Raw genomic sequence first — 26,012 nt, 5'->3', positions numbered from 1 at the left:
AATTAGATTCAAAATTTTGACTTTTGTGATCGGTAAAAAGTTTGAATTTGTAACGGTGAGAGTGGCAAAAAGTGAGCACAGTTTGCAGCTATGGATCAAGTTATATCTTTTGATAAAAGTCTTCAGCAACGTTTGCAGGAGTATAAGGACGTGCTTGGTGGATATGACACTTTACCGGTGTCTTCGATCCAGAAGGAATGGGGCTTTTATTTGGAGCTCACTCTCGATCCGAATGGGTGGCAGGCGATTTGGAAAATCCAGAGAAAAACCTGTGAAACTCTCAATATCCCGTTTCCTTCGATAGTGCTGGTCTTCGTTTTGAGTATAGATTTGACGGATCTAACAGCTTTGGTAAGAATTCTTGCAGTGCAAGACGACGATATCCATATTCCTGAGAAGCACCGAGTGCCGTTGATTCAGCTGTGGCCCACAAAAGATCAAGATAAGAGTATTGCACTTAACTTACAGTCCACTGCAAACTCTTTAGACATGTTGAGGTTCTTTTATCACTACATATTCATGCCATGGGACTATGAAGATGACGACAGTGTTGACTGGAGGTCCAAGCATTTAGAGCCTCGTCTGCGCTTGTATTACGACATGAAGAATGGTGTGCTTCCGCGCGTCACTGCCGAACGCCTACATTCTTTAATATCAGAAGCTAGGAGACTTCAAGTGAAGCAAGAAGATCTAGAAGCTGGCTTAGAAGACTTGGTTCACCCTGATGATGAACACGTTAATGTTAATCATGAGAACGTGCAGGCTTTGATGGACTTGCAAGTTCGCATGTTGGAAATAAAGGGAGAAGTGGACATTTTAGAGAATCCCTTACTAAGGAGCGCTCTTATTAAAAAGCACCTAGAATTGGCTCTTGTTCACAACAGCACCACACAAAACATTTGGGTTGTTTATGATGAAGGCACCGCTGGGGAAATCATCCAATTCTTATCCAAAGTTGAAATCGCCCACCCAAATGAAACCCTCAAACATTCACCTTTGCTTTCCTCAACTTTAGAGAGCGCAAACTCAAACGACACGTTTATCCTGAGTGAAGCAACACATTCCATCAAAACCACGGGAGCACTGGAGCATGGTGGCACTCTGAAGGGCATTTCCACCCAAGACAAGACAATTATAACTTCAGACTTGGAAAATGTCATGTTGGATTTCAAAGGTGAAAACGTCCTCATTGAGAATATAACGATAGATGCGGTAGCACCACAATGTGCAATAATTGTCCGTGGAGGAAAAGTCACTTTAAACAACTGCAAGTTGATTGGAAATCGAAATTCCTCAACTCACCAAGGAATCATCGTCTTAAATGAAGGGAGTTTAGAGATCAAGAATTGTGATATTAGCAATTTCTATACAGCCATCGTCGGGAATTCCGGCTCCAACATCGCAATGGAGAACTGTGAGATTTACGACTGCAATGTTGGCCTGCAAATTTATGATAATTGCTGTTTGAAAGCCACCAAAGTCACTATTAGGAATTGCAAGAGTTATGGCATTTGCGTGGAGACTGAAAACAACCTCACGGATCATCCTAAAGTGGGAGATTTTGATACACTGAACATGTAAGTCTTTATTTACGCTATCTAATGGTGTGCAATTAAATTTAACCCTTGTGTTTTCAGAATCCCAAAACTTCAGATGGAGTTGGTGAAGGGCAACAACAACTTAAAGGGCGACGCTGTTATTAACCGCAAATCGAAATTACAAGCAGTGGATGACCTCTTCGTAAGCCCGGATTCGGATCCTACCATTTGCATCGATTCAGATGAAGAAATGGACACTGAACAGGATTCAGGTACTGAGGAGCGCGGTTGCAACGGACGGGAATCTCCAGCTACTGTTTAGTCATTTTGTTAGATAATTTTATTTTTGCTTTGTTATTAGAGGAACTGAAATATATATTCTTTAAATCAATAGTTTATTGATGCGGAACTATTCAAATAAAAAATGATAAAGTCACTACAATGGCGACGTGTAACATCAAAAAGTGATTTCTACAATAATGCACCACTGACAAAAACAGGTCAAGTCTAATATCCTTCACTAATATCAAACTGATTAACAACTTATTTCTATGTAAACGTGAAATACACATAATATTGTACATTATATTTACACAAAGATGGTCATGTAATATGGCAATTTAAATCTTACAAAATGTTAACAACTTTAAGCAGTAAAAGACCCGTGATATTGAGAATACGATTTCCTTATGAAATTATGTAAAATTTAAACACAATTTAACACAGTCAGTACAAGCATTATTTTGACTAGTCATAAGTTACTATTTTACCACATGTGAGTTTCCCGAATCTCGCTAATGATGTGGGAAGCCTTCTGCAGCGCCTGTAAAACAACATGATAACCGCACGACAGGGCGACCGCACATTACTTACCTTTAACATGTCAGCAGCTTCCTTACGCCTTTGTGCTATGTGCTCAGATTCGTCCAACAACTGATCAGCATTGTCGGCTTTATACAAATGTGTCACTAATTCCGACTGCAAATTGTCTTTTACAAAATTCACTAAGAAATGCATCACGGCCTTTGGAACCGTGTCTTGAATAGATTTGCGAACGATGTAGAAGTACGACTTGATCAAGCGTTCTAAAACGAGTCGAAAACAATAAGAAGTGTAACAAAAAAACAAAAAATCGCACCTATTATTTCACAGTCATGCTCTTCGTTCTCTGATAGTTTCCTGTAGCTGTTGCTGTTGAGCGGAACTTGTGGTAACAAATTGACCGGTTTCACTGGGCTCAGCACTGATTTGATGTCGTTTTCGGTTCTCATCTCCGACAGGCTGTTTACATGGTTTGACATCGGAGTTTCGGTTCCATTTTGTGCGGATGTTAAAGCGGAAACCCAATTTGTGGCGTCTTCGTTCAATTGAGGGTTGCTCGAGGAGCGCGACTGCAAAAGTAGGCATTTGAAGTGCGGATTCTTAACGGGTAGTTTGTTTAATTGAAAGCATGATATTACAATCAGTCACCACATTCAAATGCATTTTTTCGAATTTGCCGCTTTAATAGGTCCATTAAAGTACTCAATTTGGAGGCGTTTATAGGTATCTATTTATAAAAGAACTCAAAGTAGGAAATTAGTAGATTTTGAGCTCCTCTTTCGACTGATGCTATTAAACGTCGTTCTCACGTCGTTTGAAAACATTGATTGATCACCCTAAAATGATGTTTTCAAAACAGTTTTTGGCCAATTTCTCGTTTATTTATTAAGCAAACTCAACAAATTTGGGTCTCATTTTACGCAGAATTTTACGCTGAACTCAAAAACATGATAATTTTTTAATTTTTGTCAACAAATAACCGAGTTATGGCCGTTTGAAATTTTGGGTTGTCGCCAGAGGGCCAAATTTTTGACGATTCAAAAGAACTCGTGCTCGATATCTCGGAAACTATTTCAGATACTGAGATGCGGTTTGCGCCATCGTTTTTCTCGCGATTTTTTATACAGGGTCCGGCAACACTTGTGTCCACCCCCAAAATCGTCTTTAATTTTAAAGATAAAATTTTGAAAATTTGCATACGCTCATAGTTGACAAAGCTCTAGAAGCTGACGTAAAAATTTGTTTTTTTATCACGGTTTGGTTGGCGTCGCGACGCCTAAGAAGTATAATTTTTAGCGATTTTTGAGTTTTTGCGGAAATATACGCGAATTCAATTTTATTTCAACATAACTGTGGTACAAATATCTGAGTTTTTATTTTAAATCTAATGCAAATTGTGTTTAAAATTTGCGAAAAAAACGATGCTTTATCAAGTTAGTTTTCAAAATTATGACAGTGCAGCGGCAATCTACGTTTACACCAAAATTTCACAAGTCACTTCACTCACTTTTATAAAGGTTAATTTTGATTACCACGGGCATGTTGCACTTTATGGACACCAGAAATCGTTAATTAACATCGACAAAGTGACAATTTCACCAAGTAAGACTTTTATTACAATCTAAAGCGAGCCAAAGAATAGATGTCATTTGTGACACAAGATGTTGACAGATGGGTGTATACGTAGTTCCCAATTTTGACATAATAAAATTGGAAACTAACTTGATAAAACAGCATTTTTTCCTCAAATTTTGAAGACAATTTGCATTGAATCTAAAATAATAACTCAGATATTTTTAACATATTTATATTGAAAAAAAAATTAAATTAGGGGTTGATATCACAAACCCTCACAATTACCTAACAATTACATTTTTAAGGCGTCGCGACGCCAAAACTATCAGTGATAACAAACAAATTTTTACGTCAGCTTCTAGAGCTTTGTCAACTGTGAGCGTATGCAAATTTTCAAAATTTTATCTTTAAAATTAAAGACGATTTTGGGGGTGGACACAAGTGTTGCCGGACCCTGTATAAGAAATAGTTCTTTGATTTTTCTACAGTCGAAATTTGCAAATTTTCGCAAAAATTCATGACTAAAACTATGGCCAAACTTCTGATATCGATATCTCGCTTATTTTTTAGAGTAAACTTAAATTATTATACATCAGTGTACGTAGAATTTGACGCAGATTTCAAATCTGGGATTTAAATTCAGATCCGACAACAAATAACTGAGGTATGGCCGATCAAAGTTTCGGAAAGTCGATTTTCATTTTTCCTCATTTTTTGTAATTTTTAAAGTTAAATATTTCGGAAACTGTTTGAGATATTGAGATGCGGTTTGCGCCATTCTTTTTCTCGGCTCATTTTACGTTAGAAAATGTTATCAAAAGCCCAAAATTCGATAGTCGATTTTTCGCAAAAAAAATCCGACTCAATCGATGAAAATTTTTCAATTTTTTTATTATTGGTCATAACTCGTAAACTATTTGTCCGATTGATCTCAAATTTGGCCAGAAGATAGATTTCGAGCTCCTCTTTCAACTGATGTATAACTGAAAGCTATTAAACGTCGTTTTCATTTTGAAAACATTGATTGAAAATCACCCTAAAATGACGTCTTCAAAACCGTTTTTGGCCAATGCCTCGTTTATTTATTAATCAAACTCAACAAATTTGGGTCTCATTTTACGCAGAATGTCACGCTGAATCCAAAAACATGAGAATTTTCAATTTTCGTCAACAAATAACTGAGTTATGGTCGTTTGATTTTTTGGGTTGAAAATTTTTGAAGGTTCAAAACAATTCGTGCTCGATATCTCGGAAACTATTTCAGATACTGAGATGCGCCATTTTTTCTCGCGATTTTTTACATAAGAAATAGTTAATTTTTCTACAGTCGAAATTTGCAAATTTTCGCAAAACTTTATGACTAAAACTATGCCAAACTTCTGATATCGACATCTCGCTTATTTTTTTGAGTAAACTTGAGTTATTATACATCAGTGTATGCAGAAGTTTCCGTAGATTCCAAATCTGGGATTTAAATTCATTTGAAATTTGAATTTGTGTATTTTTTGTAATTTACCAACACCTCTGAACCTGCTTAGTTTATCACCGTGCTAGCTTGTATTTGAACCGCTCAAAAATGTTTGTGCAACGCAAAAATCATTTAAGCCTGGGTTAAGTCAGATTTGAACCGTGTTTCTGCAACCTGCCCTTAGAATTGGAAAATTTAATTTTTTTAAAAAAAAGGGTGCAAATTCGAAAAAACAGTATAAAGGACTTGTTTTATAATGGCATTGGTGGGCTCGTTTTATACACCGGGACCTCGTGCACCAAATTGGTCATTATAAAACACGTTCTTTAATATACTAAATATTTCTATGAGATGAAGAGGTTATTAGCAAATTAGCTAACAATAACATCGCCACATCTTTGGGAATAATTTAGCAATGATTTTGTAAATAAAAAGTCGGAATTACATATTTCTGATTTCTCAGAAATGGAAGTAATAACAGTCAAACTGCTAAAACTCCACAAATGTTGACTGGGATTATAAATTTTTGTTAAACATATAAATAACTCTTATCTTTATCCCGTGCTTATTAATACACTTATCTATATCCTATGTTAACTCTAAAAATGAAGGCACAAAAATCTAAACAATTAATTTCGTTATTGGTTTTGCAATCAAATGTACCTGAACAGCATTCATGAAGTCATTGTAACTAGAGACAGGCAATATTCGAAACAGATAATTAAAAAAATCAGCTTGGTCAGATGCTGCGACAGCACCACGCACAATCTAAGAAAATCAAAATCATACAGAAAAATCTACTAAAAATTCCAACGTACCAACTCCTGGGGTTCTGCGACTGTGTGATGTTTACTGAACATACTCTTTGGTCGATTAGCGCGAGATCCGTCGCCAGATTTGATCATCGTTGGCACCATCGCAATTTCTTTGTAAAAATCCGGATGTTTAGTGTTAATGTACGCTAATTCAATCTGCACCAAGTTCTCCACCATCGAATTAGTGGTCGGCAAACGTCTTCGCAGCAACTGGGTCACGACATCCACGATCTTCTCGTACAATTTAGGAAACCGCAGCATTTCCTGTTGGACTTCGCTTCCGCAGTGCTAAAAACACCCCATAAAACGAGCGCCTCGTACAACAAAACCTTACTTGAATAATTCGTTGCATTTCTTCGTGAATCAATTCCACGCAACGCAACGAAGGCTCTTCAAGTCGGCGGATTTGCCGCTTGACCAGCAACTCAAAGGAGACTTCGGGGACGAAAAGGGCCGGTCGAGGACCGTTCGCGTTTCGAATGGCAGTCAGAATATCCATTTTCGTTAGACCGGCCAGGGGGTGAATTGAGTCCAATGTTCGGCCGAACGTCTCGTGGAAAATGTAACAGATTCTGGCACCTCCGCACAACTCGGTTGTTTCTATATTGCGAGCTGTGCCCTCGATGGTTGAGCAGTAAGCGGAGGCGAACTTCGTGATGATTTGCAACAAAGTTTTGCTCTTGTCGGAGATGTCCTCTCCGTATGAATTAAGTAACGATTGAAATTGGGACATCATTAGGTTGACGCGAGTCTGGAATTAAATTGATTTAACAATGAAACGATGAATAATAGGGCAGCAATTCCATATGTCACGGGTGTGACAAAATGACAACATTTTATTAATTTATTAACGACTAAGAGCTTTTTCAAGCAGAAGTACACTGTTATCAGGTAGGTTAAAGTGCTGCAAATTATCTAAATAAAATTTGTTAAGTTACGATTGCAGATCATAGAGCAGCAAATTAATTTGTGGTGTCACGGGTGTGACGCGTACAAATTAAATTTATTGTTTTTAATAACATTTTTCTATATTTCTGCGAATCACAAAAGTCAGATTCCTTCTCCTTTAGTACACAAACTATAGGCACACATTTTAAGCCTCTTTGCAATTAGAATAACCAATTCAATTGGGCACTGTCAGAGCCAACTCCTACGCCTAGCGGCCGGAGACCCGATGTGACGTCAGCACAGTGGCCGAACGGTCACCATTGCGGCTTATGGAAATATGGGAATGAGATGTCTTTTTTCTTCATTTTAACAAACTTAGACATTGTAAATTGCGTTTTGCTTGGAATGACAATTTTTGGGATGTTCTTAGAATCTGATCATTAAATGTTCTTCTCAAAATATTACGGAATTACTTCTTTTTTTGTGACTTTTTACTGGGGCGGACACGGTTAATAGTTTTAAAAGCTTGATTTTCCTAGAAACCTCACAAATAATTTTTTTGTGTAATAAATGCTGAAAGTTGACATTTAAGGCGGCGATTTACCTCCAGAAAAATGTATGTTTTCAGGCCTCACAAAATTCGATATTACTCCGTTGTCTGTGAAAAAAATCAGTTCAAATTTTGTGAAACTGCAGTTAAGATAGTAATTAATGTCGGGACGTTGAGTTTTTTTGAAAAAAAGTAATGACAGTATGATAAAAAAAATGTTGAAAATCGTTAAATTTGGCCAAGTTTAGAACTAAATATCTCAGGAAATAACATTCTTTTTGTAAAAAGCTCTTCGTCCCGACACATAACCATTCTTTAACAAGAAGAATATCATGTTCGTTCCACTGTTAATTCTTTTATAATCATGTAGGATCTAATTTACATGAAGCCTGCATCGCCCAAATTGTGGATAAATTGCGTACATCTTAGGTTGAAACCAACCCTCTGTGACCATGATGGTGGGGGAAAAAATAACATGTGTCCGAGAAGTGCGCTGAACGAAATTGTACGATAATAAACGACTAACTTTCTTTTCTTTGCCCATTTGGTCTCGAAATCGACTCGATGTCCATTCAAATTTAAAGACTTGACATACCTAAATAACGGGCTCAGCGGCAAGTCACATATTTTGAGAAATTATTTAAACTACGAGTAGACATTAACCTGACTGCAAAAACTATATTATTAAGCTTTGTTAATAAACTTGCAATTTGATATTGAGAGTTCTTAAATATTGTCGTCTTGACAAATGAGAAAAAAATTATTGACGTTGAAATTCAAAAACTGTTCTAAGCGCCATGATATTAATTAAAAATAATGAGATATTCACCAATACAAATTAGTCAATGATTTTATTAAATTTTATTAAAAAATCGTAAAAATAATAACTAATTTTTTAAAAGTTTATTTATAAAACTCTTTGTTGGCAGGTTTAATAAATGGTAAAATCTGCCGAAGATTGTTATTTTGCTTGCATTTTTATTGGTTGTTTATATTCAATTGTGCCAATGCTAGCGCACATTTACAATACACCTATAACACTTTTAACAATTAGAATTAATTAAAACAGATGTGACAGGATAACTTTCACGTTGTGTTAAAATTTGAAGAGATTACTTACTAAAAATGTCTTTGTTGAAGGTTGACCATTGGCCATAGTGTCAGGAACAACAAAAATGATTTGTGTCTTGGCTTTATTTATGATTTACTACGAATTTAGACAACATCAAGTTTTTCTGTTTGTTGTTCGATTCATTCACAGTCCAGTTAGATAAGAAGCAAATTTTTTTTTACAGATTGGATTCTTTAGAACGAAGGCATACAGCTCTTGACAAATACATCGCACATTCCACTTAGTTTTTCTTCTTTTACCTTCTTTAGGTATTCGTAACATATTTCTTGCCTTGCAATTTTAATTTATTAAAGGATTGAAAGTTTTTTTTATCAAATATGGACGATATTATTTAGAATTAATTTATTACATTATCTAATTTTTCAAATTTTTGTTAAAATATAACTCACTGGTTAAAATATTAACTCACTTCTTTTTTATACATGATAGAACAGGTTTAAAAAAATCGCAAAACATACAATTTAAATTTTCACAAAAAATCACTTAGAACCTTATAATTCTCACGTCGCGAATAAATACTAAAATGCTTTGTTCTATCTGGGTGCAATTGTGACAATCAGGGAAACTATGCTGAAAAGAATATATTTTTTTTTAGATTTTCCAAAGCCAGTGTGACAAGAAAATTGTGGGTGATTTCGTGTTTGATTTTTTAATTTAGAAAATGCCAGAATATGTTCAAAACAGTTCTGTACAGAGAGAAACTTAATATACGAACTGTAAAATTATTTACCAAAGAAGGGAAGAAAATTAAAATAAAATAAAAATTAAAAAAATAAAAATAAAAATAAAATTTTTGGCTCTTAGATCGGTCTCTATGTTAATTCTGTATTTACTATAACTTAATTTTATAATTTTAAATATTTATTCTAAAACTGTTTGGATTTTTACAAAATTGACTATTTTAAAGACCTGAAACCTTTAAAAAACAGCAGAATTTACGCAAACACGGAAGCCAAAAAACGGACTATTGCATATTTAAAAGGGAAATTTTTTGTTTACTCTTTTAAATTTTCTTAAAAACAATTGGGAATTGTTTAGAAAACAAGTAACACGCCGACTGTCTTGCTTATATTGTTTACCTCGTATTGTACTTCAGCTGAGGTTTTAGGTTATATAAACATCGTAAACATCGGATTGCAATTCCTTTTTATACAGGTTTCACTGTAGTTTGCATCAAATTTGAACAAATTTAGTACCCGAGCTTGTGAATTCGCGTTGCGACAAAGGATTGCCTTGGTTTTAATAATTTCGGCTAATTTTATGTTTGTTTGTTTTTTGTTTTATTAAATAATTGGTTTGTTGTTGCTTTTATATTTTTTGTTTTTATTTTTAAGTTATGTATTATTTTTTATCATTATTTTTGCTATATCGCTGCCTTCAATGTCTACTCTTTCTGAGCTGTAGTCCAACTAATAAAATGCCATGCTAAAAACGCTTCGTTTGCCGAGTCTGAAATGGTTAGTGTACTGCCCATGTGTCCGAAAGCATCACCCTGTCCTTGAATTTCGTCGAAGGGATGGATGTGTGTGTAACACTATAAGATTACAGCAGAGAAACGACACAGCAAACCTAGAATGCTCTGGGTAAATCGCCGCCTTAAATAGCAGTGCCGGATTTCGGGCAGGTCAAGCGGGGACAAACAGCCCCATATTTAGGTACTGTTAGGTACTTTGCACCCTTTCAATCATGAAATACAAAAACCATTGTATTTTTCTTAAAAAGGACATCGACCATCGACCCAAAGCTTTTTTATGCCTATATAATAATTTTATTTCCTAGTTCTACAAAAAATGGAAAAAAATGTGACCAGATTTTTCTCTATTTCTGGAAACGTATTCAGCATTTATGTTTACATTAAATCTTCTCGGAATAATATTAAAGATTTACCTCTTTTTCTGACTTTTGGGTTGAGAAGGATCTCGGAATTTCTTCCTTCAATGTTTTTCCCAGAATATGACAAAATACCCCTTTCCATCATTTTCTCTGGGTTTTATAAATACTCCCATGTTCATGGAAATGTTTTTAGTACTTGCTTCATTTCGAACGGACAAACAAGGTGTGTGACCAAAGTTGTAAATTAACTGATTTACTTATTCTGTTGTCTACATACATATAATGGGTGTAATACCTTTTTAATCAAAATGCCAAATAGTTGCTGTGTACCTAATTGTAGAAGTAATTACAATGAAAGTGAAAAAGTGTCGATTTTTCAATTTCCAAAGAATAAACTTCTGAAAGATAAGTGGATACAGTGTATAAATAGAAAAAACTTTGTACCTAACAAGAGCAGTGTTGTGTGTATTAAACATTTTGATGAAAGATTTGTTAAAATCTGCTCTGGTGTATTGGTTTCTCATTTAAATATGGTTTATATATTGTATGTATGATTGAATAAATGCTTGTTTTCGTAAAATTTGCTGTTGTCATTATAAATCACAACATAATTTATAAAATTTTACAAAAGTTTTACAAGTGGGAAGTTTTTAGAGGCCTTTTTATGAAGAACGGACGGCGTCTTTCCCTTTAAACCAATGCATTTTTCGAAGCGCGGTACGGCCACTGATGTGACGTCACCATTCCTAGGCATAGGCTCGTAAGCTATAGTTGGCTCTGGCACTGTATATTTTAGAAAACTGTAACGGGTGTGACATACATTTGTAACGGGCGTGACAAAGCAAAACTTATTAAATAAACGTTGCTAAAAATGAAAATAATGTAGCAGAAAGACTAATTTTATTAATGCTTGTAACATTTTGAACAAAGTAAGTTATATTTTACACAGGCGAAGGCGCCCACAGCCCCCAGTTTCGGTTTCACAAATTGGTCAAGCGTACTTATATCCAGTGGCGGCTCGTGATAATTTTCAAAAGGTGGGCAACTTTAGATGACCTTCTCCATTAATAATAATCACTTCCCTATTTTTTTTCAATACCGACACTTTTATGATATACTCTTAATGTGGATTGAACTTCACTTGCCATTTTCTACAGATAACCCGTACAAATAAACCTTAAAACTAGTGTATGTAAATTAACCATGAAGTTATTTAAATCAACAAGAACACGCAAAATTTTTTTTTCAATACAGTCCTGATAATTTCAGATGAACACCGGACTTGGCAAACGATATTATCCGATTTTTTCCGATCTTAACTTTGTGTTCATGGGCTGGCCCATCGTACGTGCTTGCTAAGACTGTGACATTAATTTGTTACTGGAATCAGTTGATTTATTTATCGGATACAATTTACTAATATATTAATTTTTATAACTAATTATTACTATTTACTATTAATTACTATTTTTATAATTAATTATAACATAATAGAAGTATTTTCAGTACAAAAATCCATTGAATTCTATATAATTAGGGTATACGGAATTAATTCAACTAATGCTACAATATTGTGTGTTTTAAAAATTGAACTATTGGGTACAGTTTAATAGCTTCGCATATGAAGTTTTACTACATGCGCATTTATAGTATCATTGCCCAAAACTAATAATTAAAATTAAATTCTAAAGGATTTCTCATGAAATTCAAAACTTTAATCAATCATGAGAAACTGGATCAGATAAATCTAATATTTTTTTATTAGGCTCCCAAACAATAATCAGATGATTGTATTTATTGAATAAATTGTCGATTGGAAAAAAACTAACATGATATGACCAGAAACGAAGAGAATCGACTACTGGGCTAGCCCATCGTAAGCATAGATCGCTGCAACAATGCGCGTTATACGTTCTGAGGCGATGTACGTGCTGATACGTGCTTTACACACACTTCCTCTGGAGACGTACTACGTTACTTGATTCGCAAAATTGGGCTAGCCCATGAGCGGTCTGCGCTTTCGCTGAAAATACAATTTCTGTGCTGCAACTTTCAGTGATTGTTGAAGAAACATATTGTTAACAAATTCGAATTAATTTTTCTTCAATGAAAAATAAAACGAATTATATCATAAAATTCCTCTTCAATGATTATTGATACATAATTAAAGATGTAAAATTTAGGGTGGGCTTAGCCCACCTTGCCCACTGATACGAGCCGCCACTGTTTATATCCGCTAGACATACCTACATCCACCCTAAACTAACTTCTTTATTTAGACAAAATATGAAATATTGTTGGATATTTTGTATTGATTGCTTGAATATTTTTACTTAGTTGATTCAGATATTTTGATTTTGAATTCACCAGTATACAAAATATTTATATTATTAATTGATTTTTTGCTTTCAAGAAGAAATCACGGGTGTGACAAATTTTCTTAACAAAGTTTTAATCCAAAAACAAATTATGAAATTACTTTTTTATGTATTCAGTATCTGATGTGTTAAGTAAATAGTTCAAACTGATTTGTCCACTAATTTTAAATTCTTGGAATTTATATTTTGAATGAAAAAAAAAAAGTGAAGTTAAGCGAAAAATTTAATTAAAATAGATGAACGAAAGTGTAGTTAAAAGAAGGTGGTTATTTAAAGTATCAAGAAGCAAACAATTCAACCATTCATGATTTTGGTTAATTTAAGATTTATATATTCGATTTTTAACAAAATTATATTTCTGCAAGATGTTTTAGTTTTTAATGTGTCAGGTTCAGTTCGTGTGGAACTGCTGAGGGAGAATGCAAAAAATGTAACCTATATATTTTTGTACCAAATTGGGCTTGCAAACTAGCTATAGGTGGCGCTGTGAAACAACAAAATGTCGGCCCATTGAAGAATGCACTTTTGCATTCCGGACGTTTACAACACAAAAAATCAAGAAATAAACCCACTTCTAACCCCACAAAACTCTCCTCACATGAAAAAACACACATTAACAGCAAAAATCGCGAAATTTTAACAAGTGTTTATCCTTCAACAACTTCTCGGGTTGCCCAATTTTGTAGAATATTGTTCAAATAACGCAGAGGTGCAAAAATTTTTGAAAAATGCATGACGGTTTTGCCAAAATTGGCTAAAGAAATTTAAATATTCAGGCGGCAGCTAAAACACTTTTTCATTGGTTTGACGTCACATCTCAGCTGCACGCTCCGCCCACTGATAGAATTCCGTATGCAGAACATTTGTTTAACACTTTATACAAGGTGTTTATAAATGTTTCTAGCATCAAGGGTGGCTATGAAATGTTATAGAAATTTGCCACTCATTACAAATGTGAGTTTCAATTTTTCAACTGACATTTGCAGTTAACCTCAAACATGGAGTAAAGTAAGTTTTGAGAAATAAACTGTGTTAGTTGTGGTTTAAAACCTGAAGATGAAAAACTTGGACACAAAATCGTAACTGAAACGTCATTGACGTAAGTAACATTATAAAAAAAATTCAGGATAGTTATATTCACTATGAAAACAAAGCGGCAAAATAGTGCATGACAAGAATTCCAGAGCCACCTTTGATGCTAGAAACATTTATAAACACCTTGTATTCAAACCATATTGAGGTCCAAAGGTCGATCCTGGGCCGAAATTTGGGACTGTACCCAAAAACTGTGTAGAGGAATGTACTTGATAGGGATATTTTAAAACACCAAAAGTTGCCGACATGCATGGCAGCAACATTTTGACAGGAACATCAAAATTTGTAAACATTGATGAGACATTTACATTTCGCGTTGAAATAACAATAAAAACTCTTGAATTCTTCCGAAAATATGAGGTTATTGTCTTAAAAATTGAGATGGTTTTTAAATAATTGGTTTCTTTGTTTGTTATTAACAGTGAAGTTACAAGGTGTTTATAAATGTTTCTAGTATCAAGAGTGGCTATGAAATGTCAAAGAAATTTGCCGCTCGTTACAAATGTGGGTTTAGATTTTTCAACCAACATTTGTAGTTAACCTCAATTGGAAAAATTGGCGAAGGGTGCGACATTGTTCAAGAGTAAAATGGCAAGAAATGTTAACATAACTAAACAAATGTTGGAAGAAGTCTTGTAGTAACAATTTGTTTCATGAGATATTGAAAATTGGCAGAAACGCAGGCACTAAAAATATAAAATTGAAAAAAGCCAAATACAGCAACGTTGGTGTTAGTTTATGGATTTTACTTGCAAAAAAATGTTGGAAAATATTCAATAGCCATTATATAAATATGTAACTATTAATCTGAATCGGCCCAACAGCCTTCATTTAAATGTCCGAAGAATGCTTGTTTCTTTAAGACAATTATCTGCATCATAGGGCATTTTAAATAAACAAAAATGCAAATTTTGTTCACCGTTAAAATCGCCATTTTGTAGTTTAGTGGCGCCATCTATTGACACCCGAATAGCCCCCAATCATTAAACAACGTTAGTTTCGAAAACAAACTGTTCAAGTTGTGGTTTGAAGACTGAAAATCTAAATTTTTGACACAAAACCGTAACTGAAAAGTCGTTGGCTTAAGTGACATTGAAATAATTGTGAACATAGTTATATTTACTATGCAAAACAAAGCGGCAAAATAGTGCATGACAGGAATTCCAGAGCTCCCCTTGATGCTAGAAACATTTATAAACACCTTGTATTATACGACATGAAAACTATCAATTTTCATCAAAATTCAAAAATGTGAATTCTCCCCATTTGTACCCACCTTTAAATCCGGCAAACAGTCTCTAATGTGGTGCATCAGCAGCCTGTTTAGAGTTTTCGCAAGATAGGGAGTCCCATTTCGAGTCGCCAGTGTGGGATATTTGCTTTGCAAGAACGTCGCTTCGTCTTTTAAGGCCTCTTTAATCGATTTGTTATTAAGAATATCTTGTTGGGAACGATTCACCACGCCGATTATCCCTAACTTCACTGGTATAACTCGTCCGCATAAGATATCAATGGCGTCCGTGCCTACAAAGAAAGAACTTATTTCGTACTGCCATGTTACAATCCTCGTTTGATTTTACCTGCATCCATGAGATCAAGTTTGGTAACAACAGCCAATGTCCTCCGACCATCAGGATCAACGTCTTTGGCTATAGCTAAACTTTCCGAAGTGGCCATATCAGTGTTGGCTGTAACCACAGCCAAAATAATAGAATTTGGATTAGATGTGTATTTCAAGACTATATCGCGAATTTGCTGTTCGATGTCGGGCGGTTGATCCCCAACAGGTACTTTAGTAATGCCCGGCAAGTCTACCAGAGTTAAATTGACGACTTTGGTTGAGTAGATTTTCAAATTAATGGGTTCCGCACAGATTCCTTTATTGCTACCGGCGATTTTGTTGGTTTCAGTTTCGATTTCGCGCCGGATGTCGTCAAAGTCTTTGAATATCCTGTTCTTTGAGTGGAGGAAGACGCCCCAGTCTTCGACATCCATCGTGCCTAAAAGTGAAGTAATGAGTACCTACAAGTTTCTATACAAAAAAAAATAAGAATTCAATGATAAAAATGAGCGGTTAAGCCTTCTCTTTTTTCATCAATTGACGGATACAAAGGTCGATGCACAACGTGCGATACTAGAAATCTATTGTTAGCTGGATGATATTTATGGTATGTAATTATATTGTACACATGCATTCCATACCAATAGTTCAATGCAATAAAATTTCATTTTTCTACGACCCCATATGAAAGTGGCATTTTCCACACGGTTAAATGACTCCGAAAGTTGATGTTTTCGTACATCCATTTCCGAAAAGTCACTAGTGTGATATGAATATATCCGCACAGACCTGTCAAAATTGACAGTTATTTTGAAATACAAATGTAATTCTTGAATTTTTGTCTTAAATATCTAGACGATTCACTGTAAAACAACATGCATAATGGTAAAAATGAATTGGTTAGGTCGTTTCAACCATCTAACTATGTGGAATACGTCACTTTTATTCATATAAAACCTCATGGTCGTAGAAAATGATATTTAGAAAAGATAAGAAATGAACTATTGTCAAGACTTATGGTTTCTTCCTGATAACGGAAGGTCGTAGGAAAAATAGTGTACACAACTCGTCGGAAAGTGTCTTTCTTGCACTCGTGTAACATCTGCACTCGGCTGGCGCCTCGTGCATCTACATTTACACTCGTGCGAAATTGCTCACTTTCCGCACTTGTTATGTAAATATCTATTACATAACTACTATGTTCATTCTTGCTGCTAAACATTACACGTTTTATACAGAGTGTTGCACATAAGATAAAAATGAATATAAGCTCGAATCTTCGGTAAACGGATTTTTTTGATGCTACCAATATCACTATAGGTTGCAAATTCGGCCGATTATGATTGTTTCAATTCCTATGTTGTTCTGTATTTTAATTTGCGTTAGAAATACATATTAAGAAAGGCTATTAAGAAAGAATCGCATTCTAAGCCATTACACCAAATTTCAACCTAATTTTCATATTTCGACTTTTAGAAAATTTCACTGAAAATCAACGTGTTTGATCAAATTACGATATGAAAACGTATGAAACCTTAAACAGCAACACAGTTTTTTCAGACAGAAAGGAACAGAATAACAATCATGGTCTGTTGTTTATGAAATTTTTGAAAAATTAAAAAACCTGAATTTTGGTGTAAAGAGCTAAAATTTGATTCTGAACACCTTTTTTCACAGTTTTTATAGAAGCAAAATTCGGCCGTATTCAAGAAAACGCGGTAAGCTGAGTTTGCAACTTACAATGAGGTTGGTAGCATTAAATTCCACGACTCCAATAAAATTCCTGCTCCTAAAATTAACGAAGATACGAGGTATTTATTTTAAGTGCAATGCAATGTACAGGCTGTTCCAAAAGGCATGCTCTTTCTTTTAAAATTCTCCAATCAAAATCTAAGATTAATAATTGTACAAGGTGTTTATAAATGTTTCTAGCATCAAGGGTGGCTATGAAATGTCAAAGAAATTTGTCGCTCATTACAAATGTGGGTTTCGATTTTTCAACTGACATTTGTAGTTAACCTCAAACATGGAACACAGTAAGTTTTGAGAAATAAACTGTTCTAGTTGTGGTTTAAAACCTGAAAATCATAAACTTGGGCACAAAACTGTAACTGAAACGTCATGGACATAAGTAACGTTATAAATAATTTTCAAGATAGTTATATTCACTATGAAAACAAAGCGGCAAAATAGTGCACAGCAAGAATTATAGAGCTACCCTTGATGCTAGAAACATTTATAAACACCTTGTATATCTCCTAATATTTAGATACCAAAACTAATTATATAGTATTCAATTTACAAGAATTTTAAGTTAACCAATTTGCATCTGCGTGCCATAAAAAATATTTTGCAGGTAACTTGGCAATAAATCTAGAGATTCATTAATGGAGATGCGCTATGATTGGCCAACTTAAACTGCTATAACTCAAAAACTGTAAGTACGTGAACATTGTGTGATATAAAAATCATCTCTAATTTTAATGGAGATTAGTGTAGCGTTAATCCGGATTAATTAAAACCACGACAAATTATCGAAAAATCCGGATTAGCGATACGTCTTACTTAACAATACTGTGTACTGTTTTAATTTAAAAAAAGTATTATTAAATAGATATAGATATTTTTAACTACATACAAGATATTTAACAGGATGAGACAGACAGGTTTAAATTCCATAAATTCCTGCAATATCCAGATTATCGAGTCCGAGCGCAAAACTGTAAAAATCATAGCACTACTTTTCTTTTTTAATTGTGTGGAAAATTCTTGATTTTAAATTGTCAAATTTGTTTTAATAAGCATTTATTAGGGACCAGTTTTGAAAACAAAAAAATAATATTTAAAAAAAATTCACTTTTCAAATTTTGTGGCGCGGCGCCGTGTAGAAAATGAAAATGGAAAATTAGATTACAGAAAGTACAATGACTTTCATTACAATCGCGTACATATACTTTTTGAAAGTTTGAGTTGATCTTCATTTTGACAATTTTTATCAGTTTGACATAACTTGGCACATGAAAAACCAAATTTGCGAAAGCGAAAAATGATTCAAACGCTTTTAGGCAAGGACGTTAATTTTGGCAAAAATGTAAACAAAAATATAAAATTAATAAAAATTGACAGTTTACCGTTAAATAAAAAAATCCTAAAAAAAACTTCGATTCAAAGTTACGCAATTCTTTGTAGGTACAGGTGTAATCAAATACAGCGCAAAATTTTTAACCCCAATATCAAACAACGCAGTGTTTTCAAGAAAAAAATGATTTAAGTTTTTTGCAGAAATCGCTTTGTGCAACTGAATTGGTGGTAAGCCGGTTCCATCGCCAAAGTCAGTCCAGACCATCGAATATAATTGGGAATAAAAATGGTAATAAACAAGTTTAGATTTTTTTTTATCGGAGTTCCTGTCAATTTAACAATACTTATGGTAGAGAAATGTGGGTTTTACAGTGTAAAATTGTTCAAATTTGGATTATTTTGAGTTAGATTTGTTCTTAAATAAATTTATTATAGAAATCATCAATATCATCAATGTGGTTTGGTTGGGCCTAAGAAGTACAATTTTTAGCGATTTTTGAGTTTTTGCGGAAATATTTGCGAATTCTTGATAAAACTTGATAAAACAGCATTTTTTTCTCAAATTTTAAAGACAATTTGCATTGAATCTAAAATGACAAGTGAGATATTTTTAACACATTTATATTGAAAAAAATTAAATAAGGAGTTGATATTACAAACCCTCAGAATTAATTAAAAGTTACATTTTTAAGGCGTCGCGACGCCAAAACCATCAGTGATAAAAAACAAATTTTTGCGTCAGTTTCTAGAACTTTGCCAACTGTGAGCGTAAGCAAATTTAAAAAATTTTATCTTTAAAATTAAAGTCGATTTTGGGGTGGACACAAGTGTTGCCAGACCCTGTACAGATGAACAGTTTACTATTCACTATTTTTTTGACAAAAAATCATATTAGGTATGTGAACTTCTGTCTGAAAGAAACCTTTCAACTGTAAAATACTTTTTTCAAAATCAAACGGCTCTAGAAGTTTTTAGAATGTGAAATATTGCAGCACATTAAAATAAAAAACTATAATATCTCGATCAAAAAAGTTTGAACTAATGAGACTCATAATGCAAGAAAGAATCCAAGAGAAAAAATTATAGGAAGATGATCTCCCTGAATGCGAAACTTGAGAGAATGATTTAGCTGCAGTTCATTGAATCTCTTCAGAGCTGCAGTTAATAGTCAAGTCAAAAGTGAAAATAGCGATCATGATATTTAAACTTCCATAAAACAGGGTATAAAAAGATGTTTTAATAAGAGACTAAAAACAAGATTAAAAAAATTGGCAGTTCCTAATCTCAAAATTATAGGAAAGACATGAATCTCGGTCAAAGCTGACTAAACTTCTAAACTAAACAATGGGTAAGTGTAAAATTTTCGAAGTCCAATCGGTAACTTTAAATTAAAAAAAATATACCTGGTTTAATTTTCAAATAAAAATTTGTCACAAGTCGTAGCAAAAAACAATTTACTGCAAGCTTCTAAAAATATCCACACAGTGATGATGTGGAAACAAATAACTACTCCAAAAATTGTCATGTTTAATTATTTATCGTGGCAGTTCTAAACAGAAGTACAGGTACAGTTAATTGCAAAATTAAAGGAACGACTCTCACTAGAAAATTAGTAATTTTTTTAGCTAGCTGAAACCGGCTGACTTGTCAAAAATTGGACAATGGATTGTCAACATATTTTAGATATTCCGACCGTATTTTACCAACATAATTGATGAGATTTTCGTCGCTCTCAGCACTTCATGCTCTATGTCTTCCTTGTCCTCGTCTTCTTGAAAGACTGCTTTCTTGTCTCCAGTTAGTGATCAAGTTAAATATCGCTGTCAATGACGAATTTAACCGATTGGCGATTTGCTGAATAGACCAATCTTCGTCCCTCAATGTTATCGCGAATATTTTGTCATGTTCTCATTTTTGTTTATGCAACTAATAAACTGTTCATACAATTTTTGACAAATTAAATTATAATTGTCACCCAAATTTGTCAGAAAGCAGTCCGATTTAATCTGCAACACTGTAGTCGTTCCTTTAATTTTGCAATTAACTGTATCAATTAAAAACCACAAAACCTTCTTGGCGTTTAAATTCACAGCATTCGAGCAATAAATAAATAAATAAGTAGTAGGTGAAGCAATAAATGGAAAGGATGAAAGCTGATTAAGAAACTTTACTGCAAGATTTCAGATAACCGCATAAAGAGAGTAAATATAAAAAAGAAAAGGAACATCTATGGAAAATACTAAGACTTCAGTTTGGAAACGTTATAATTATTTTATAACAAAAAGGAATTAGAAGAAGTAAATAGATTTACCCCCTAAAATAAGTATGACAAAAACAACAAGATCATCTGCAGTTATGACAGCGTTAAAAAACTCTTTTCCTTTTACCAGTGAGGTGTAAATATACCAAATCCCTTTTGCACTCAAAGTCTCTCTTCATTTTATAATCGACCGAGTGAATAAGATTGATTTAATTTGTATTTTGCTAAAAAAAGTGTTGTGATTAATCATTCAACAGCGTTCAACTAGATTATTACTGAAAGGGCTGAAAAAAAGTTTTTGTTCTAAATTGGTAATCACTAATAATAACGAATTAAGATTCTACATTTATTCAGTCAGAAGTGGTAAATTTGTACGAAAACTCGGACTCTAGGAGAAATCTTTAAAATCACTTTAAATAAAATTAAAACATCTTTCGAAAACGCATAGATAAGTCATTTTTAGAGTACGATATAATTTTGTTGCAGTCAGTGACTAAAAACTATAAAATTAAAAAGATAAGAACGGGCTTACAATGTACAAATTTGTAACAAAATATTTCTATTGCAAATTTGTATCTTTGAAGATTCCAACGATGCATCTGATAAGGTAGAATTTTTCTTTTCTGGTAGACCTCGCGATGGAATAAGAGAATATCGAGAAGAATATTTTCTTCGGGTAAGTCAACGAATTTATAATACAATGAAATCTCTCTTCACAGACCGCGACCTTAGAACTATAAGGTTCTAACATTTGCATTAAATTGATCAGTGTTCACGTTATCAATGATATCTCTTTAATTTATTAAGCATTCATTTAAAAAAATGGCAGGTCTATTAAAATCATTTCGGCTTGTTAAAATATTAACTCCTTTTTTATACATGATAGAAAATGTTTAAAAAAAATCGCAAAACAGAAAATTTAAATTTTCACAAAAAATCACCTTATAATTCTCACGTCGCGAGACAGCTCCCATAAGTGAACAAAATTTTAGACACCGTTGCTGTCCGCTCAACAGAGATTTTACTATACAGGGTCCGGCAACACTTGTGTCCACCCCCAAAATCGTCTTTAATTTTAAAGTTACAATTTTGAAAATTTGCATACGCTCATAGTTGACAAAGCTCTAGAAGCTGACGCAAAATTTTTTTTTGTATCACGGTTTGGTTGGCGTCGCGACGCCTAAGAAGTATAATTTTTAGCCATTTTTAAGTTTTTGCGGAAATATTCGCGAATTCAATTTTTTTTCAACATAACTGCGATACAAATATCTGAGTTTTTATTTTAAATCTAATGCAAATTGTGTTTAAAATTTGCGAAAAAAACGTTGTTTAATCAAGTCAGTTTTCAAAATTATGACAGCGCAGGGACAAACTACGTCTACATCAAAATTTCACAAGTCACTTCATTCACTCTTATAAAGGTTAATTTTGATTAACACGGGCATGTTGCACTTTATGGACACCAGAAATCGTTAATTAACATCGACAAAGCGACAATTTCACCAAGTAAGACTTTTGTTACAATCTAAAGCGAGCCAAAGGATAGATGTCATTTGTGACACAAAATGTTGACACATGGGTGTAAACGTAGTTCCCAACTTTGACGTAATGAAATTGGAAACTAACTTGATAAAACAGCATTTTTTTCTCAAATTTTGAAGACAATTTGCATTGAATCTAAAATAACAACTGAGATATTTTTAACAAATTTATATTGAAAAATAAATAAATTAGGGGTTGATATCACAAACCCTCACAATTAACTAAAATTACATTTTTAAGGCGTCGCGACGCCAAAACTATCAGTGATAAAAAACAAATTTTTGCGTCAGTTTCTAGAGCTTTGTCAACTGTAAGCGTATGCAAATTTTTAAAATTTAATCTTTAAAATTAAAGACGATTTTGGGGGTGGACACAAGTGTTGCCGGACCCTGTACAGTAGACTCTGGATTATCCGAGCTAATGTGGACCAGTTTTTGCTCGGATAAGAATAAAAAATGTTACACAAAGAATCAACTTATTTTTGTTTTAATTTGTTGTACAATTGACAAAATTTTAGAATTATGTCAATTTCATTGTCTTTGTTGACTGGGCTACCAGTTACATCACACTCATATTAGATTTGCATACACCGAACTGCAATTCCATAAACAATTATGACGTCAGACCAAATTCGGCGTTTTTTGTGTAAATTATTAATTTTCAGGAAAAACTCAGATAAAATGCGGAGAACTTCAAAACCACAGGTTGCTCGAATAACCGGGACTCGCATAATCGAGAGTCTACTGTACATATTTTATTACAACTTTCCGAGCGATTTCAGAGAAAGAATATAAACGTTTGGTTTTGGTTTGACTTAGGAGGTGTTAAAATGCGGAGGGAGAAGCAATTAAGTAAGTTTTAAACAATTGGTAGATTTTGGTAGAAAGAAATTCATAAAATTTATAGAAAAATGTAACCAAACTTAAGCCAAAAAAACCTGAAACATAATAAATACACGAAGACTAAAACAAAATCAATGGAATTCAGCCAAATGAAATCTAGACATCATATACAGGGTCCGGCAACACTTGTGTCCACCCCCAAAGTCGTCTTTAATTTTAAAGACAAAATTTTGAAAATTTTCACAGGCTCATAATTGGCAAAGCTCTAGAAGCTGGAGCAAAAATTTGTTTTTTATCACTGATAGTTTTGGCGTCGCGACGCCTTAAAAACGTAATTTTTAGTTAATTGTGAGAGTTTGTGATATCAACCCCTAATTTAATTTTTTTTAATATAAATGTGTTAAAAATATCTCAGCATTTATTTTAGATTCAATGCAAATTGTCTTCAAAATTTGAGAAAAAAATGCTGTTTTATCAAGTTATTATAGTAAATCCAGCGAGTAAATAGGATGATTTGAATTGTATGCCATGAAACATGGCAACTTGAAATACTCTAGAATACTTTCCGTCTTTTTTGGGGATATTAATCTCGATTTAAGTTGGTTATGCAACTACGCCTTCCCGCCTTTTTTAGAAATTTGTCAATCATTTGACATTCACTGACATTCGTCATTCTTGACCACTTTAAGATCCACTTTTTGCACTGCTCCTTGAGTTTTGTTGGTAAAATAGTGTCTAATTACTAGTTTTTCGGTTTTTCTCTTGTGCAAATTGTCTTTTGCAAGTTTCATGATGAGTAGATTCAAGATCTGTTGGTCAACTTGACCGAAGTTTCCTAATTAGAATGTTGATAATGAAAGATTTGTAACAACTGGACTGCTAATAAAAAAGTTAAAGTTTTGTGTGCCTCTCGATTTCCTGGCAGAAGGACTTACCTGGCACACAGCTTTAAAGTGTGTAAAAATTGAGGGTTTTTGAGATTTTCTCTACGTTACCAAATTAATGACAAAACACCGAATTAGTTAGTTTGTTAATTCCCTTTCTATAATCAAGTAATAGGAGTCATTTTTATAGCAGTAAATATAGTAAAAATAATGAATTTTAAAATTAGCATCATGACATCTATTTTAAATTTGGCGGTTGTTGGTACTAGTTTTTATCGCGCAGATTTGGTTAGAAAACTGTCATCTATTTATTCGTTGGACAGACTATAGTTTCCAATTTCATTACGTCAAAATTAGGAACTACGTTTACACCCATCTGTCAACATTTTGTGTCACAAATGACATCTATCCTTTGGCTCGCTTTTGATTGTAACAAAAGTCTTACTTGGTGAAATTGTCGCTTTGTCGATGTTAATTAACGATTTCTGGTGTCTATAAAGTGCAACATGCCCGTATTAATCAAAATTAACCTTTATAAGAGTGAATGAAGTGACTTGTGAAATTTTGGTGTAAACGTAGTTGCCGCTGCGCGGTCATAATTTTGAAAACTAACTTGATAAAACAACGTTTTTTTCGCAAATTTTATACACAATTTGCATAAGATTTAGAATAAAAACTCAGATATTTAACATCACAGTTATGTTGAAAAAAAATTGAATTCGTGAATATTTCCGCAAAAACTCAAAAATGGCTAAAAATTATTTTTTTAAGCGTCGCGACGCCAACCAAAACGTGATAAAAACAAATGTTTGCGTAAGCTTCTAGAGTTTTGTCAACTATGAGTGTATGCAAAGTTTCAAAATTTTATCTTTAAAATTAAAGACGATTTTAGGGGTGAACACAAGAACTCCCCTTTTTTGCCCTGTATTTCTACAGTCTCTATCCATCTAATAAATATGCATTTCTGATAAGAAAATTAATATTGACAAAAAGACATGTGACCCTAAAACCAACAAAATATATTCATCCACCATGCCTTAATTTTAAATCAGACTTCACACTGTAAACCTCAACTTTCCTATTTAGTTACAATGACTAATTAAGCAGTCCATGTGTACCAGAGAAATACAATTAGCCTATATTTTATGTGAATGTGTTAAATTAACGTTCTATGCCTAATTTAAATCTCTTCATTCAACTTAGACTTATTTACATACCATCAATTGCAGCTCTGTGCTCCTTGTCATCTTTTGGGCAATATACTAATTGTAGAATAAGCGGTACTCTAGTCACAATCCCAGTTCCTCTCGGTAAAAACGATTTTCCCACCAAGCTTTCAATGACTGAACTTTTTCCAGAGCTCTAAAGTTGGGTTATATAAATCAATCAAACCAACAAATTCGAACAGTTTTACCTGTGAGCCCAAAACCACAATTTGTGGTAAATGTATTGCGTCTGATCCAACGGTGTTAAATACATCTTGAAGTTTATTAATCACAGGAATAAGGGCTTCCATTGTGTTTTCCAACCGGTCGATTTCCAAAAATATCGATTACCTAACAAACTCCAAACTTTGATTCAGTTTTAAAAAGACTTATTTTAACATCATTTAACTAGACACCGCGTGAAATTGGCACTAAAATGAACACGATTATGCGGTGTGAATCTTTTTGCTGTTAGACAACCGAGGCGACTTTGTCGAATGACAGTTTGAATGGTTTGAATGGATTTCGTTAGGTTGGCAGCGT

General features: G+C 33.6%; 2 protein-coding genes across 3 annotated transcripts; one reads left to right on the top strand and one right to left on the bottom strand.

Moving 5' to 3' along the window:
• Window positions 1-9: 9 nt before the first annotated feature.
• nesd (SHC binding and spindle associated nessun dorma) lies at window positions 10-1,929 on the top strand. Its single transcript, XM_088037810.1, has 2 exons — window positions 10-1,577; window positions 1,638-1,929. Exons 1-2 carry the CDS (start codon window positions 91-93, stop codon window positions 1,858-1,860), a joined length of 1,710 nt encoding a protein of 569 aa, XP_087893936.1. The 5' UTR covers window positions 10-90; the 3' UTR covers window positions 1,861-1,929.
• On the bottom strand, window positions 1,917-26,006 carry Drp1 (dynamin related protein 1). Of its 2 annotated transcripts, XM_088037808.1 has the most exons (10): window positions 25,679-26,006; window positions 25,482-25,626; window positions 15,675-16,094; window positions 15,371-15,618; window positions 6,553-6,969; window positions 6,222-6,506; window positions 6,067-6,171; window positions 2,677-2,929; window positions 2,412-2,623; window positions 1,917-2,361 (listed from the first exon to the last, which is right to left on the bottom strand). In XM_088037808.1, exons 1-10 carry the CDS (start codon window positions 25,778-25,780, stop codon window positions 2,305-2,307), a joined length of 2,244 nt encoding a protein of 747 aa, XP_087893934.1. In that variant the 5' UTR covers window positions 25,781-26,006; the 3' UTR covers window positions 1,917-2,304. The 2 variants fall into 2 exon arrangements, with proteins under 2 accessions (XP_087893934.1, XP_087893935.1); XM_088037809.1 differs by lacking the exon at window positions 6,067-6,171.
• Window positions 26,007-26,012: the final 6 nt, after the last annotated feature.

The sequence above is a fragment of the Gnatocerus cornutus genome, chromosome 5 (assembly GCF_029298725.1).
Source record: "Gnatocerus cornutus isolate USDA-ARS CGAHR chromosome 5, icGnaCorn1.1, whole genome shotgun sequence".
Taxonomy (NCBI): domain Eukaryota; kingdom Metazoa; phylum Arthropoda; class Insecta; order Coleoptera; family Tenebrionidae; genus Gnatocerus; species Gnatocerus cornutus.
This window is presented reverse-complemented; position numbering and strand designations above follow the sequence as displayed.

Bases quoted from the DNA above. Each gene is read 5' to 3' on its own strand.
- nesd (XM_088037810.1), top strand. From the start codon at position 91: ATGGATCAAGTTATATCTTTTGATAAAAGTCTTCAGCAACGTTTGCAG. The intron at 1,578-1,637 runs GTAAGTCTTTAT...TTGTGTTTTCAG, and splicing joins GATTTTGATACACTGAACAT to AATCCCAAAACTTCAGATGG.
- Drp1 (XM_088037808.1), bottom strand. From the start codon at position 25,780: ATGGAAGCCCTTATTCCTGTGATTAATAAACTTCAAGATGTATTTAAC. The intron at 16,095-25,481 runs GTATGTAAATAA...CTTCACTTTTAG, and splicing joins GCACAGAGCTGCAATTGATG to GCACGATGGATGTCGAAGAC. The intron at 2,362-2,411 runs GTAAGTAATGTG...GTTGTTTTACAG, and splicing joins AAGCTGCTGACATGTTAAAG to GCGCTGCAGAAGGCTTCCCA.